This window comes from Schistocerca serialis, chromosome 1 (assembly GCF_023864345.2).
Source record: "Schistocerca serialis cubense isolate TAMUIC-IGC-003099 chromosome 1, iqSchSeri2.2, whole genome shotgun sequence".
NCBI classification, from domain to species: Eukaryota; Metazoa; Arthropoda; class Insecta; order Orthoptera; family Acrididae; genus Schistocerca; species Schistocerca serialis.
This window is the reverse complement of record NC_064638.1, coordinates 1,269,997,028-1,270,013,325: the sequence shown is the minus strand read 5'-3', so window position 1 is coordinate 1,270,013,325 and position 16,298 is coordinate 1,269,997,028. Positions and strand designations below refer to the sequence as shown.

At 39.8% G+C, this 16,298-nt stretch overlaps 1 protein-coding gene across 1 annotated transcript in view; it reads right to left on the bottom strand.

Moving 5' to 3' along the window:
- LOC126419448 (heparan-alpha-glucosaminide N-acetyltransferase) overlaps nucleotides 1-16,298 on the bottom strand; it is a 314,616-nt gene that overhangs the window by 41,300 nt on the left and 257,018 nt on the right. Inside the window, exons 7-9 of the mRNA XM_050086639.1 lie at nucleotides 13,020-13,127; nucleotides 12,714-12,810; nucleotides 11,690-11,857 (exon numbers count right to left, since the gene is read on the bottom strand). Of these exons, the coding sequence (XP_049942596.1) occupies nucleotides 11,690-11,857; nucleotides 12,714-12,810; nucleotides 13,020-13,127 (373 nt within the window). The remainder of the gene's footprint in view (nucleotides 1-11,689; nucleotides 11,858-12,713; nucleotides 12,811-13,019; nucleotides 13,128-16,298) is intronic.

The following is a 16,298-nucleotide window of genomic DNA, read 5'->3' as shown; positions in this document are numbered from 1 at the left end:
TGTGGATGTCTACTATAGTACACATATGTGTTACTACCATAACTGATGGCAGCCTCACTGCCTTTGCCCACATTCTGGCCACTGGAGGGTTACCTCTCACTCTAGTCTCTGGGCCCCAATCCATAGCATCTGCTTTAAATGAGCCAGTATATGACCCACAGCAGATCGTTCTACCTCACCCAACAGTTGGAGATCAAGCTCAAACCCTAGAAACACATTTCTCATCATGATGTTCTCCTAGATACCAAACTGACACATATTGGGTGATCATTTCCACCAAATTGCAACAGGAAGCCTTTGGTTTCATCCTTCCTCAAATGAGGAAGCAGAATGTCTCATTTGAACCTTTAAGCAACAGTGAAGAAGGGTGGTGAATCCCCTGCCATTAACTTGGCCCTCAGCCTGATTTTCAGTACCTACCACATCATGCTGATTGATGGGCATAGCCCCACTGACCTGCTCCATGAGTGGCAACCATAGGTCTTGCTTCATCTTTTGATGTCACCCCCTCCCACACCATATGCCAGATCATCCCAGAGTTAGAAGGGCTCAAGTGCCATCACCACAACCAGCTCTGCCCTTGAACATAGGTGGCACACCTGTCACCACAAGTTCCCCTCCGCCTTCTGAGGACCATGAGGCCCCAAGGCCAGTGCCACTGGCGACTTCTGACAACTGCCAACGGCTGTGCCAGCACAACCTTCTGCATCCACAGCGGTCAGAGGAACCCACCGCAGCACCCTCACCTCCAGTGTCAACACAATGGAACTGCCAACCAACCTCCCTTCCAACATCTGGCAGTCAAAGGCTCCAGGTCTTCACCCATACCCTTTTTCGCACCCCTATGGCAACCATCCATGGTGTTTCCACCCATATGCACCTGTTTTAGGGTGGATTTAGTTTCTGTCACTGCAGAGGTTGAATAGCTGCCAGCAGAGATGGACTTACATGGCTGTTGGCAGGCACTGTGGCCACTGCTTAACTGTGCTTGCATGGCAAGAGTGCCACCATACCACCACATGAGTACAGCAGCTTACAGTGGCTGATAGTGTTTCATGCAGCCGGCATATAGGCAGCTGCCCAGCACACAGTCGGTCTGTTCAGACGCACACTTGATACTTTCTGGTCTGTCCTGGCTATACTAGGACTATTTCATAGCTTCCTTGATTGTCACCTGGTTACCTTCTTCTTGGATTTGTCTCTCAACTGTTCTTGACATTGCTCTTGTCATTGTCATGACAGCTTTGCCTAACACCTCTTTGTCTGTTGTCTTGTCCACAGTCCATCTGTCACATTTCATTTGCTTACCACTAGTTTGGGTTAGTTTTCCACAGACAGTTCCCCTGCCTAGTGGCTTCCTGCATTTCTCCGTTTTTTCCAGAACTCTGACAAATGCATTGATATCCAGCAGCCCCTAGATATAGGAGGTATGAACAGTATCAGATATTGAGTGACCACTGGGAAGACACAAAGATCCGCATATTCATGTAAGACAGCTTATCAGCACCTGGCATTAGTCTGAAATGGACCTCACTATGTGTCTCACTTTGGTCAGCTAGTCAAATACTGCAATATTCAGATTTGTGGGGCATACGGATATGACACTGACCCAGTGCTGGACTGTATGAGAAGTGAGGACAGGTATACTCGTTGCCAAGGTTCCAGTGGACCACCACAAGGGAGCACCACAGTGCTGTGCACCAAGAATGTCTTAACCCTTTCACAAATGTGCCTGCCGTCCAAGAATAAGTAATGGATTCCCTGCAGCATTCAGTGCCATCCCACACCATTTGTCGTGGACTAGAAGGTACCTTACTAGAGAATTACCATCTCATCCACAGGTTGCCATCAACATCACAATACAAACAGCTACATTAGGAGTATTTTCATGACAGGGAAACATGGATTGCTAATGAAGGGCATTGCGCTACATTCGGTGGTGGATGATGGTCCTACACAACCCAGGAGGACCATCACCAGCTATTATGACGGTGACCTGGAGAGAGAGAGACTCTATTTTTCCAATATTCTGGAGAAGTGCAGCAGTGGCACTCCTCGTGTCCTGGTTGGGAGCCATCATGAATGTCTTCAGGTCATGGCTGGTAGTGATTCTGGGTACTCTGGTGGCACAGCAGTATGTCATTGACCTCCTGCATCCTCATGTTGCACCTCCCATGTGACAGAATCATGGTGCTATTTTTCAACAGGGCAATGTTTGCCCACATATGACATGTGTCTCTATGAACTGTGTGATATGATGTCAACTCTGTCTCAGTGTCAGTATCTAGGATATCTAGGATATCAAGGACCATTTACAATAGTTATGGGCTAGCTTGCCTCAGGATAGGATACAACAGCTTGATGACACATTTCCCAACAGAATCAGCATTTGTTCAGACCAGAGCAGGTGCAACATCATACTGATAAGTTGATTAATACTGCCAACATCAGAAATTTGACTTGATATTGTAATCACTGAAATAGCATCATGTTCCACCTCAAACTGTGAAGCTTCATTTCATTTCCTCCTTCCCTTCTGAGTGCTTCACTTTATTTGTCAGCAGTGTAGATCCTTAATTAGAGGTGGTTTGTTTATCTCAGATTTGTAGATGGGCACATTTAAGTCTGTCAGAAAATATGCCAAGTCATTGATTGATTACAAGGACAGCTTAACAGTATTCCTATCAGGTCAGCACAAACTTTTAATATACTACTAAAAACATCAAAACAGATAGCGGAATTACTACCTTCTAGTGATCCCATGAATTTTGAAATCACATTTTGGATTGTGTTTTCAAAACCAATGTCTGTTATAGATGCATGCAGTGCCTGCACAAGTAAAGCTAATGCATCTGTATTTGATTGTTTATTACGGGATGCAACATTAGATGTCACTGTGTAGTATGACACCCAGATGGGGTCCATTTTACATTCTGCCTCATTCCGCCTTGGTAATAATTACTGAATAGTTTGTATGTATGCAATTTATGGGGTATATTGCCATCGGGAACCTTTGAGACATGTTGGCAGAGTAACACTGCTGATAGTTCCTCAGATTAAGAAGCAGATTTGCTGCAAAGGCACTGCTTCCTTGCAAGAATGGCATTGTCCAGCTTGCCCAAGTGGGAGAAAGACACAAAGTAATGTGAAGCATTTTTAGGTTTGACAAAAGCTCTTCCTAGATTTGGAGAGAGAGATAAAATGCAAGGTGCAGGAATTAACTTTGGTAACCTCCCTGGGTACTTATAGAAAGAGATCTAGTCAAAATAGTTGTTGCTCCTCCTGAACCAAGGCAATGAGCTTTCTGATTTTTGGAGAGAGGGCATTATGATTGGGCACCCAACTGAAACCTTTGTGTGTGGCCAATAAAAACAATGATGCAGCTGAAATAGATATTGTGGAGTTAATCATGACAAGAGTTACAGAAAAGCTACCAGACTCCTTTGTGCTCTATCACGAGCCTATAAAAACAATAACGCAGCTGAAATAGATACTGTGGAGTTAATTGTGACAAGAGTTGCAGAGACTTATTTGTGCTCCATCATGCTGCATTATGCTGAGGGCAGCTTCAGCACTGGCTATTCATACCAGCTGCAGCTGTTAATGTCTTGCCTTGGTGGTAAAGATGGCAACACAACTTCGCAACTTGTTTCATGTCTCACAGAAGTTACTGATCCCCTAGTGCTGCATGTTTGCATCTTTCTGTCTGCAACTAAAATTCAATGATGGTGACTGTGTTGCTATAAATAATATTCTGTTTTCAAGTGCTCTAACATTTGGTGAAATTTTGAGAGCTGTGAAGTAAAGTGTAAGACCCATGTGGCAGAAGTAGATTTGGCTCTTTCTGCTTTGGTGCCATGGAAGTGCTTTGTCTTTTGTATTGCTTTAGAAAACCACTGTACTTCATGGTAAATGATTTCCTGTCAATAGGCAAATTTCTTCTGATTGACTCACTGATCAAACCCTTTCTCTAACAAAAGTAAGTATTTTTCCCTTCTTTAACTGTGTTATCGAGAGAGCACATCACATATTCACACATTTTGAGAACAACAAGCTGGCAAGTGTTCCAGAGCTCCAACCTGTTAGTCAGCAGAGCGATACACAATGTCACAGTATGTGCATTCAAGTGGAGGTACAATAGTATGCTTCCTGGGTGCTAGTGAAAAGGTGAGATTATGTGCCATGCTCAGTTGGTCTACTCTGCAAGACGAAGCATGCTGTGGAGCAACTATGAGCAATTAATCACTGAATTTGGTACATAGTGATTTAAAAGTGTCACCATATCTGCCAGAGCCATTTTCTGAGGGTTTAATTTCAATTGCCTCACTATTTCTTTTTGTTCCTTGTTCAATTAAGTTCCAAATAGCTTCTCCTTATTCTTGGAGTGTTTTATTTTTTGAGCATGGTACATGTGTTCTGCTTTTTTAATGAAAAAAAATGTTCAAATGTGTGTGAAATCTTATGGGACTTAACTGCTAAGGTCATCAGTCCCTAAGCTTACACACTACGTCAGCACCTTAGACCGCTCGGCTAATCCTTTTAATGAAAGTCTCAAAGATTTTACGATACTGGTGGTAACTAAGTTTCAAAACTTGACTACAGCTTGATCTCTAATCTAAGTGGAGCTCTCTCTTCCTAGCACAAGATACTTTAACTCCAGGAGCTGTCCACTCCTTATCTTTGCTTCTGTTGAATTTTCTCCATATTTGTGTTTGGAGGCAACAAAATTTATAATTGTGTAGGAATATGTTTAAGAAAGAGTTAAGTTCTGTGCCAATGCTGTCTGCTTTATAATTTCTTTCCAGTCTTCTTCCCATAATTCTATCTAGACACTGAGACCAAGCACACAATTCTGCAACACAATATCTTGCTTCTGTGGTCTGCACTTAACTGGTCAGGATACTTTAATGTCAACATTTGACCACAATGGTCAAATACATCGGTGTCTATTGGTTTTACAACTAAATCAAACAATGGGAAGTCTAGGCTGGAATCTCAACAATCTGAAAAGAATAAAGTGCTACTCATCATAAAAATGGCATGCTGAGTTGCAGACAAGCACAACAAAAGACTGTTACACACTAAGCCTTCTTCAGAAAAGAAAGGAAAACACACACACACATTCACACAAGAAGGCCTACGTCACACACACATGACCACTATCTCTGGTCGCTCTGGCCAGACTGCCTGTTTTACAGCTAAATCACTGCAGGTTGTTTGCTCTAAACACAAAATATCAACAGTTATTGCACTATGTACTCCAGTCCTTGTAGGAATTTTACTGTGGAAAATAATCCAAAGCAGGCAACTTGTGATGCCCTGTCAGTGGTACTACCTGGAAGAAAATCACCATAAGGCAAGAAATGAATGCCTACATTGTAAAAATCAAATGGGTGTGCAGTTAGAGATGATTTACTGATCTCCATTTTCATAGATGTTTGTCACTCCTGCACATTTAGGGCTTCCAACTTAGGTAGCTCAATACTGACAGCCTTAGATATTAGAAAACTGTTCTCTGAGACTGCTCAGTGTTGGTGTAATCATACAACATAAGGTCTTTTTCAGTTATTTGAGTTATTGAACAGCACAATAGTAATTAAGAAAGGAATAAAATTTTGTTGAAGCCAACTGGGACAACACTAAGTGGAGCACCCTGTCAAGTATGCAGTGATGGCATAACCAGTGTCAACACACAGAAGAGCCAAAAGTACAAACAAGCAAGAAGCTCACATACTCAGACTGTGCAAGAGACAATGTCAGAAACACACCTGAATCAGCAATTAGACAACACTGCAGAGCAGACAACCCCCTCGAGTAACGGAGCTATGAGCAGTAATTACACGTAGGCCTTTCAGATTGCAAACTTCACATAAACAAACATCCGCAGCTCTTAATTTAAACATTAGGCCAGCAAAGAATGCTGACAAGCTCAGAAAATGGAAGCACATTCAGTCACTAGTACACAGTACTCCAGGATAAAGTAGAACAAAACTGGGTTACAAGTCGCAAGTCAACTGACGAAATCTCAGGGGGTTAGTGAACGTACTTGTCCCATCCACTTATCCTTGGGCAACTATTCTCATTACATCTTTTTTTGGTAAAGTATCTGAGGATGTGTCAGCCTTCCTGGATGATGTGAGGAAAGCAGCTCAGTTAGGAAATTGGTCTGATGTGACATGCCTGTCTATAGTTATGTTATGGTTAACAGGTGATGCTAAAATGTATGTCACAAATCATGAAACCCTTAGTAAAGCACACACATTTGACCAGCTGGCAGACAGGCTTACCCAACACTATCATAAACGAAATAGTGACAGATTTTTCACGGAAAATCTCATGGGATTAACACAGAAGCACATTCTATCAGAAGAGGCATTCTCTGATAGAATCTGTAAGGCGAACAGGCAGATGAGTTAATGCACAATACAGATGTGGATATAATCCTCTTGTGAGAAGCAGAAAATAGGGTCTTTGACATATTTATAAGGTGTGTTTTAATGGATATGTCAGGTTGCATGAAGATGAAAACTCCTAGTGATTTGTTCTCAACTATCAGGACTACCACGCAGCAGAAAGAGATAGACATTGTGACAAAGGAATTGAGTGACTGTGATGTCTTCTCCTCTGACACCAAATGCTACAAGAACAAGTGGGCCATGTGACAACTACAAACTTATAAAGTAGGAAAACAGAAATGAAAGAAGTGTTTTTTAAACATAAATGGGAGTGCCTTAAGTGTAAAAGACCATTCCCAGTAAAATGTTTTGTTGCAAGGATGTGTGCAGAAATGCACTGTTGCTTGCTTGGCACAGTGGATAATAAGGAACATAAATTCTTAATGGATATGGGTATGCATGTCTTGGTGGTTCGTAGGACAGAACAGAGCAAATGTGTGGATGATTTTATGAATGGTGTTATGCAAATGCCAGTGAGTTGGTTTGATGCAGTTAATAAAAGTAGAGAGGAAGTATCAGCCCCAATATCCTGTGAAAACATGGAATCTGAAGTAGCTGTGGCATCAAACAAAGATAGTGTGGGCTTTGCTTAAGCAAATGCGTGTTACATAGCAACATGGGTAATACTGATTTAGTTGCAGTAGTATCTAGGCCATTGGGCCCAAGGATTGTTGTTTTGAGGCCAAGGAGCCTGGACCAGATGTACAGGAAAGTGCAAACAATGATTTTACTGTAGATACTACGGAGAAAGCGTAGGGAGCTATTGATGTTGTTAGCTGTGTTGTGAATGTTATCAATAATGGGTAGTACAGACATATCTGTTTCCAAAGGATGCAGATTTGTCACCATTTCTGACAGTGTCACCTTCTCCATAGTGGGGAGGGGAGAAGGGAAGAAGGAGGAAAGATGCTTGTAAGGCTAATGAGTGGGTGGACAGGACTGAATCCTTCCAAAAATTTGCACCAGGGGATCATGGTGAATCTGATAATACTTGCAATATTATACATAATTAGGGTAAGAGAAAAAGCTGGGTAATTGTTCTTAGAATCACATACATTGTTTCAGGTGAACGGGACAGCTACAAGTGAGGCAACATCGCAAAGGTCTATTATCATGAAAGTAGAACCACTTAAACTGTGTATAGCATCACAAAAATTCAGTGCACATGGTAAAGACCCAAAGAACACAATGAAGTAGATCTTGAAAAGGAAACATGTAAGGAAGAATGGCTTTGTGAGGTGTAGTTAGTCAGTAAGAAACTGTAAGATAAGAGAGGTAATCAGAGCCACCGGCCAGTATGGTGTATGTGGTAGTACTGCAAGTAGTTTGCATGTGAATATAATTTTAAGGATGTATGCTTTCAGCAAATGCAAGGGAAACTTTTGTTTCAATTACAAAGTCCCAGATGATGTACCAAAATGGTGGGTTAAAGAACCACCTGACAGACAAAGAAAGAAGCTGCAGCGCATGACTAGTAATTAATATAATAATTTAAAGGGATTATGATGTGAAATTAGTTTCAATTTAAAGGCAGAGATAACACATAAAAAGTAAATTAATCAAAGCTGTATACTAGTTAGTAGAGCACAAAAATTTGGGATGAATTTTATAAATGACAAGGTGATGATGCATAGAAAAAATGGTTCAAATGGCTCTGAACACTATGGGACATAACTGCTGTGGTCATCAGTCCCCTAGAACTTAGAACTAATTAAACCTAACTAACCTAAGGACATCACACACATCCATACCCGAGGCAGGATTCGAACCCTGCGACTGTAGCGGTCACGTGGGTCCAGACTGTAGCGCCTAGAACCGCTTGGCCACTCCAGCCGGCGATGCATAGAAGAATAGTAATTAAGCAAGGGATAAAATTTTGTTGACAGCGACTGGGACAATGCTAAGTAGAGAACACCCATTGAGGACAGAATGATGACATAACCAATATCGACACTCAGAAAAGCCAATATACAAACAAGCAGGAAGCTCATTGCCTCAGACTGCGTGAGAGGCAATATCAGGAACATGCCTTACTCAGCAATTAGATAACAGTGCAGAGCAGACACAACATTCATCTGTAACAGGCTACATGTAGTAACTACACCTAGGGATGATGCAAGGATGACTTTCAGGCTGCAAACTTTGCATAAAGGAATGCTCTGAAATTAAACACCAGCACAGCCAAGAATGCTGAAAGGCTCAGAAAATGGGAGCACATTTGGTAACCAGTACAAGGCTGTCACATCATCGACTGCTATAAGACCCTCACCTTCTTTCCACTCAGTCTCAGAGTCTGGCCAATCCACCTCCATCATTGATACCGATGGAAGGCCAGCACTACTAGTTGCAGGTTGACTCAGTGAACATGACAAAGTATTATCAGCCACCACCAGCTACAAATCCACAGCCATCCGTCTGTGAAGGAAACTTCAACTCTGCAAGCTGCATTCTTGCTTACCCGAAGATGAAGGCCAGTCCAGTCTCCCATGAATGAAGAACTGATCTTCTCCTCTGTGAGCTGTTCAACAAGGGAGCAGGGTGCTTGTGCAAGTACAGTCTTACTGGTGCTGTGCTGGGTCTGCCTCTTGGGCTGTCCTCTGTGTCACTGTGGGGTCATTGACCTTCACCCCATCACGACAATGACAACATAGGCATGCAGATTTCTGCAGCGAAACCTAAGTGCAGCTACGCTTATGAGAATGCTGAGGCTGTGAAAGGCATCCACAGTCACACCAGGCTGCAGATACGCACCAGCCCGTGTTCCCTCCTATGACAGGGCCGCAGAACTGACTCAGATAACGCCACAGGCAGCACCATAAGATTCCTTGCTGGTCACTGACACACTGCCCTGTGCTTCCACACAATGCAGGCTCAGCACATCCTCTGCTAGACCACACTGGGAAGCAGATAGAGTGATTGTAAAACTCTCAGAAGTAAAATGACTGTTAACTGAATGTCATCTACGTAGCTCCTCAGCATACCCCAGGTCCGCACCTCCTCTTCAAACACATAGAAGGCTGAAATCTGGTGGGCTGCTACAGTGTATGCAACATTAGTTTTCACCTGATGAACAATGGATGAACCGTGGGTGTTGCCAAGGTGGGGTGAGCTGTGTGCTTCAATGATAAACATAGCCATAACACAGGCGCAACCACAATGGAGGGTATCTGTGGAGAGGCCAGAGAGGGACAGCAAACTTTTCAGTAGTCACAGGGCAACAGTCCCGATGATTGACTGGTCTGACCTTCGAACACTAGCCAAGTTTGTCTTGCTGTGCTGATACTACAAATGGCTGAAAGCAAGAGGCAACTACAGCCGTATTTTTTTTAATTTTTTTTTTTTTTATTTTATTCCCCCCCCCCCCCCCCCCCCCAACCCACCCACCCACCCACCCCCCACCCTTCCTGATGACAAGCAACTCTACTATATGACTTAATAATGGTGTCATCCCCTTAGGTAAAATATTCTGAAGATAAAATACTCCCCATTCAGATCTCCAGGTGGGACTACTCAAGAGGTGTCACCATTAGAAAAAACAAAACTGGTGATATACGGTTCAGAGCATGGAATGTCAGTTCCCTTAATCAGGTAGTTGGGTTTGAGAATTTGATGAAGGAAATTGACAGGCTGAAGTTAGATATAGAGGAAATTAGTGAAGTGAGGTGACTGGAAGAACAAGTCATCTGGTCTGGTCAGTACAAGGTTATTAACACAAAATCAAATGACGGGTAATCAATAAGAAAATAGGAATGCAGGTAAGCTACTATAAATGGCATAGTGAATGCATTATCACAGCCATGATAGACACAAAGTCAGAACCCACCGTACTAATGCAAGTTTATATGACAACTAGCTTCACACATCTGAAGAAACTGAAAGAATGTATGATGAGATAAAGGACATTATCCAGATAGTTAAAAACTTGATTGTGATGGGAGATTGAAATTTGATAGTATGAAAAGGAAGAGAAGAAAAATGGTAGTTGAACATTAACTGGGGGAAAAGACTGAAAAAGGGATCCACCTGGTAGAATTTAATCATCACTAATACTTGATTTAAAAATCATGAAAGAAGGTTGTATATGCAGAAGAGTCCTGGACACACAAGAAGGTTTCAAACAGATTAGAAAATGGTAAGACAGGGGTTTTGAAACCATATCTTAAAGTGTAAAACATTTACAGGGGCATTATTTATTGGTTATTAACTACAGATTAAAACTGAAGAATTGGAGAAAAGTCAGTAATGAAGGCAGCAGGACCTGGATAAGTTGAAAGTTCTTGAAAGTTTCAGACGGAGCATTTGACAACATTGGACTGAAACAGGGGAAGGTTAAAAGCAGAAGACAAGTGCGTTGCTTTGAGAGATGAAATAGTGAAGGCAGCAGGTGATAACATAGATAAAAAGAGAACGGCTAGTACATATCTTTGGCTAACAAAGACAATACTGAATTCAATTGTTGATAGGAGAAAATATAAAAATGCAGTAAATGAAGCAACAAAAGGGAATACAGCCATCAAAAAAATGAGATTGACAGGAAATGGAAAATGTCTAAGCAGGAATTGCTAGAGGATGAATGTAAGGCTGTACAAAATTTTACGACTAGGGAAAAGATAGATGTCACCTACAGGAAAATTAAATAATCCTTTTGAGATGAGAGAAGCAGCTGTACATACATCAAGAGCTCAGACAGCAAGCCAGTACTAAGCAAAGGAGGAAAAAGCTGAAAGGTGGAAGGAATATACAGAAGGTCTATTCAGTGGTAGAAACCTTGAGAACAATATTACAGAAAGAGAAGAAGAGTAGGGTAAGTGAAATGGGAGATGTGATACAGTGAGATGAATTTGACAAAGCACTGAAAAGCCAATGACAGGAACAGGCCCTTGGAATAGATGACATTCCGTTCAAATTATTGAGATCCTTAGGAGAGCCAGCCATGACCAAATCATGTGATTAATGAATAAGGTTCATTCACTCATTCTTTAACTGCCAGCATGCACTGTTTTACTGAGGTAAATACTGTAGTTTTGCAAGTTTCTGGTAGTTTAGTCTTGCTCAGACATTTCTGTTAACACACTACTTATGAGCTTTATTAAGAAATTTTTGTTCATTCATTTGCAAATAGAAAATACTACCCATAACTATGAATGTTACAAATAGATGTGTAATACACTGACACTAGTACAATTTGTAAGACACTTGGTTTGAAGAGATTAAGTAACTGAAGAATGCCTTACCTTTGGGGGATTAAAGTTGCGGCATGTGAATGCTACCATTAGGGTTGCAACCACAAAGTAAACAATTCCAAACCGCTGCAGTACTCCAAAAATGCGTATTGTTTCAAGTTTGTAGTAGCCACCAGAGGTGTTTATCATCATGCCCAACAAGAACAACATGCAAGATCGCTGTTGAATGAACAAGTCTTAGTGAATACAGGAACTAAAACATTATTCATCAGAATAAACTAATAGCACTCTGAAAGAACATCAAGAAAGCAATAAGGCTGAAGCGTGAAAAATTTTTGCAGCCTTCTTGTTATGTAAAACACTTAAGAACATATATTGATTCTGAATGTCATGTAGAATACCAATAGCACTGTATATATAGAAATATATATACAGAGGAAATATAGTTTTATAAATAAACATATATTTATGTTCACCATAAAAATTTTGTTCTGCACACACATATATATTTCTGAAATCAGAATGCAGAGCAACAACTCTAACTGCAACTGTGGTTACAGGTTCATGACACAAAGAAACAGGCTCAAACACTACTAATATACATCCACTGTGCATAACACTGGTATCTCAGGTACCACAGACACATTTCTGAATATTCGCATAATGTCATTATGATGTATGCCAGATGGATACAAGCTGACAGCTGAATTAAAGAGAGATTGCAGTAGCAGTCACTACCGTAAGTTGTTTTTTATGATTAAGTTAGCAGTGGAAATTAAAAAATGAAAGTTTTTATTCAAAATTTAACTAGCAACAGTATTTTATATCAGATTTTGTGTGCAAAAATCTTTGTTTCCATATGGCAACAGGAAATAAAAACTGTTACATCATTACACATCACCAACTTCCTCTTTACTATGATTTTCATCCAGCAAAGAATTTCATTAGCAATTGTGAGTAATGAAGAAGGAAATCATTGCAGGTATCAGCATTAAAATGTAATACCAATCAACATTTCCTGTTTCTAGTGTGATCATTGGTTATATTCTATCATTCATAAACAGTGAACACTTACACGTAGAATACCAGCTATTATTTTGCATCTCGGTGTGTTCCTTTTCAGCTGGGACCTAACAGATATTGGTACACAAACACCCATGATCCACATGAACCTGTAAGATAAATGCTTCCATTTGGTTAAGAGTAATGGTAGTTTATGTTGTCTGTAATTTTAAGTTCATATAATATTATTATACCATCAACACCATAATGTGCAATTATTATTTGCATGTTGCTTTGATAAGACCACCACCAAATTTTTAGAGGACTATTCCCTCTAGCTCTTTTATAGTGTTACTCAATATTATAATGCTTGTACTACCAAGGAAACAGCACATCAGCAACATTGAGACCATTCCAAGTTGTGTGCTCAAGGAACCAATATTTCCCAGCTCCATAGTTCACAAATATCATGAGCACAATGCTTATCCTGAAATATAAACATTCCACTATAAATCCTTTTATATGCACTTAGCACATTTGTTCATAAATACTTACACAGAATGTAAATTACTGATAGAATAAAAGGAACATATATTACTTAAAAATTAATCTTCATTGTCACTTCCTGTTGTCCTGTTGCATCCCATTTAATGCTGGAATATGGCAATTTTCTAACTGAACGTTCAAACATTTGTTTCCCCCACTCATTTTTTTTCTATTTCAAATGATTACAGAAGAGATCAAACTAAGCAGTTTCATATATGAAAACTGTTCATTTGTGAGTGAACCAGGAGCTAAAACATCATCATTTCTCACAGCAGAAGCATTAGCACATCCTATAGTAACAGGAATGAGCCTCAGTGTTTTTTATGGTAAGTCAGATGAGAGAGAAACACACCAAATCAGTTAAAACACCTCTCTCATGTATACAAAATGAGCCATCAGTGCCAGAGGTGGAACTGACAACTCAAGTACTGAAAGAAAATTGCTCTTCTACCAAAGAAATATTTTAATACAAATGTTAAAAAGACTAAAATTTGATCTGCGTTCCATTAAAATAAGTCTTCCTGTTATAACTAACAGTGTAGTAATGAATAGAAAAGACCACTCTGTCTGATGTATTTAAAAATAAAACTAAGAAATATACTGCACTTGCTGCAGGCCCTGGGAATGACAGAACAAGCCCTAAAGCAGAATGAAATAATGTACTTTAAATTATATGGCTATTACCTTGTAAGAAGATCTGTAGACAGCATCAGAAAGGGAATGGGCTGGCTCTTTATGTTAACTAACATATTAAAGTGGAAAAACTACTTTTTTTAACAGTAGGGGAGGGTGTTGTACCTGGAGAATAGTCCATGTTTCAGTCTAGTGACTAGTTTTAGAATCATATAAAGAACCATGCACTAGAGACTGCCATAAGCAGTTTCCAGCATTTTCTACTGTTATTGTTCTTGTGAGACATGAGGTCGTGTTTTATGCAGCATTTGTAAATATCACAAATTCTATATATTTAAGTGACACATAATATATTAAAGCTATTTTCAGAATACTGGCAATGCTTCAATTACACTGGTTTATGGTGAGTAAAATTCTGTATATTTTTAAAACTGATTACATAATATGCGAACAGTTAAGCTATATTTCATCAGTCATGGATCATTTTGTACCTTGAAGCTGAAAGTCTTGTTACTGCCATTGAACACATGATATTTGGAAATGAACTGAATTTCTTTAATATCTCAATAATTTTCCTTGTCTCAAAAAAATTAATTTTATTTGAAAATGTTTATAACTTTTAAACAGTTTTTGATAATATTTCTTCTTAATTTGATTTCCGTTACTGATTATTGGTGGGTAGTAGAGTGATAACATAAAAGATATGCGCCTACTATTAAATACAGTTTTGACAAGATTTTCTTGATTGGAATACTTTTAAATTTGAATAGGATGTTTGATTATATTGTGCCTTTCATGTTTGGTAATTTTACTAACTTCAGAAAGAGATTCCAGCAAACATAAAAGTGAATGCTTATCATTTGAAACTGGAATAACAAAATATACTACACTTCTAATATAAACCTGGATGGACATTAAAACTACCAGCCAGATTAGTCAAGCTCAGATGGAGTATCCATGACCTCTATATGTGGGTGGTTTGATAAGTTGTAAATTTCCATGAAAGAGCAGAACATTTTTGTTGTGCCTTCATGGTTGGTAAACTTGATTATTCCAAGGATCATATAAAGAATTTCAACAATGCACTATGTACAGTCCATTGTCGACAGCCATCTGAATTGTTCAGTATGTCACTGTGACCGAAAATGGAGAAAACCAAGTTTCATGCTGTTATCAAACATTTCCATTTTAAGGGTTGCCTGTCATACAGATCAAAAAAGAACTGAACGAAGTTCATGCTGACTCTGCACCATCCTTGAATACTATTTACTTTTGGATTAATGAATTTAAACTTGGTTGGACAAGACTGAAGATGAAGCATGCTACAGCTGCCTAATTGAAATCACCACAAAGGAAACCACTGACAAAATGCATGAAATGGTAATGCAAGACTGCCAAATAAAAATTCATGAGACTGCAGGCATCTCAACTGAGAGATTGGATAATATCCTGCACAGAGAACTGGCTATGAATAAGTTGTGTGTGAGGTGGGTGCCACAATTGCTCACAGTTGACCAAAAGTGCAGCATTTCAATACAACATCTGGCGATGTTTAATCACAGTCTGCAAGACTTTTTGCACTCATCTGTTACTGTTGATGAAACCCGACTGATCAGTGACTATTGACGAAACCCAGACCCATTACTACACACCAGAGTCAAAATTACATTCAAAATAATGGGCAAAGGCTGTTGAAAGTGCCCTGAAGTAGGTGAAGACCATTTTGTCAGCTGATAAAGTGATAGCCACTGTTTTTGGGATTCCAGAGGAATAATCCTCATAGATTACTTAGAAAAAGGCAAACCGGTAACTGGATCCTATCGTGCTTCAATGTCAGATTGCTTGGACTTTGTATTGGCTGAAAAAAGACAAACGCTGCCACACAATAAAGGATAATGTATCATCCCACACACAAGCGATAACAATGGCAATACAGCATGAACTGGGCTTTGAGGTGCTTCCTTATCCACCCTATTCACCAGACATAGCCTCGCCGTGACTTCTTCCTGTTAGCTAACCTGAAACTTTCTTTGGCTTGCTGAGAAGAAATTTTCATCAAATCAGGAAGTGACGACGGCAGTCAACAAGTATTTTGCAGAGTTTGGAAGAACCAAATTTCCAATGGCATGAAAAAGCTGGAGGGTTGCTGGACCAAGTGTATAGTGCACAAATAAGATTATGTTGAGAAGTAAGATGGGTTGTTTATGAGACAAACCCTTTTTATTTCTTTTTTACCAAGCTTATCAAACCATTTGTATGCTGTAGAAATTATCTGTTTTGCAAATTTTCAAAGAAAAATATACCAATGCCACATAAGGTTTCAAATCAGATCTAAATCTTAGGAAACAAGTATACGTTCAATCAGTAGCAGAGTCAGCAAATGTAAACCGTCCCTCCTGAAACCCTATTAACAGATACTGTAGAACATGCTTGAACACAGAAAGGGTACCCATAAACATCAGAATAGAGGTCAAGTAAT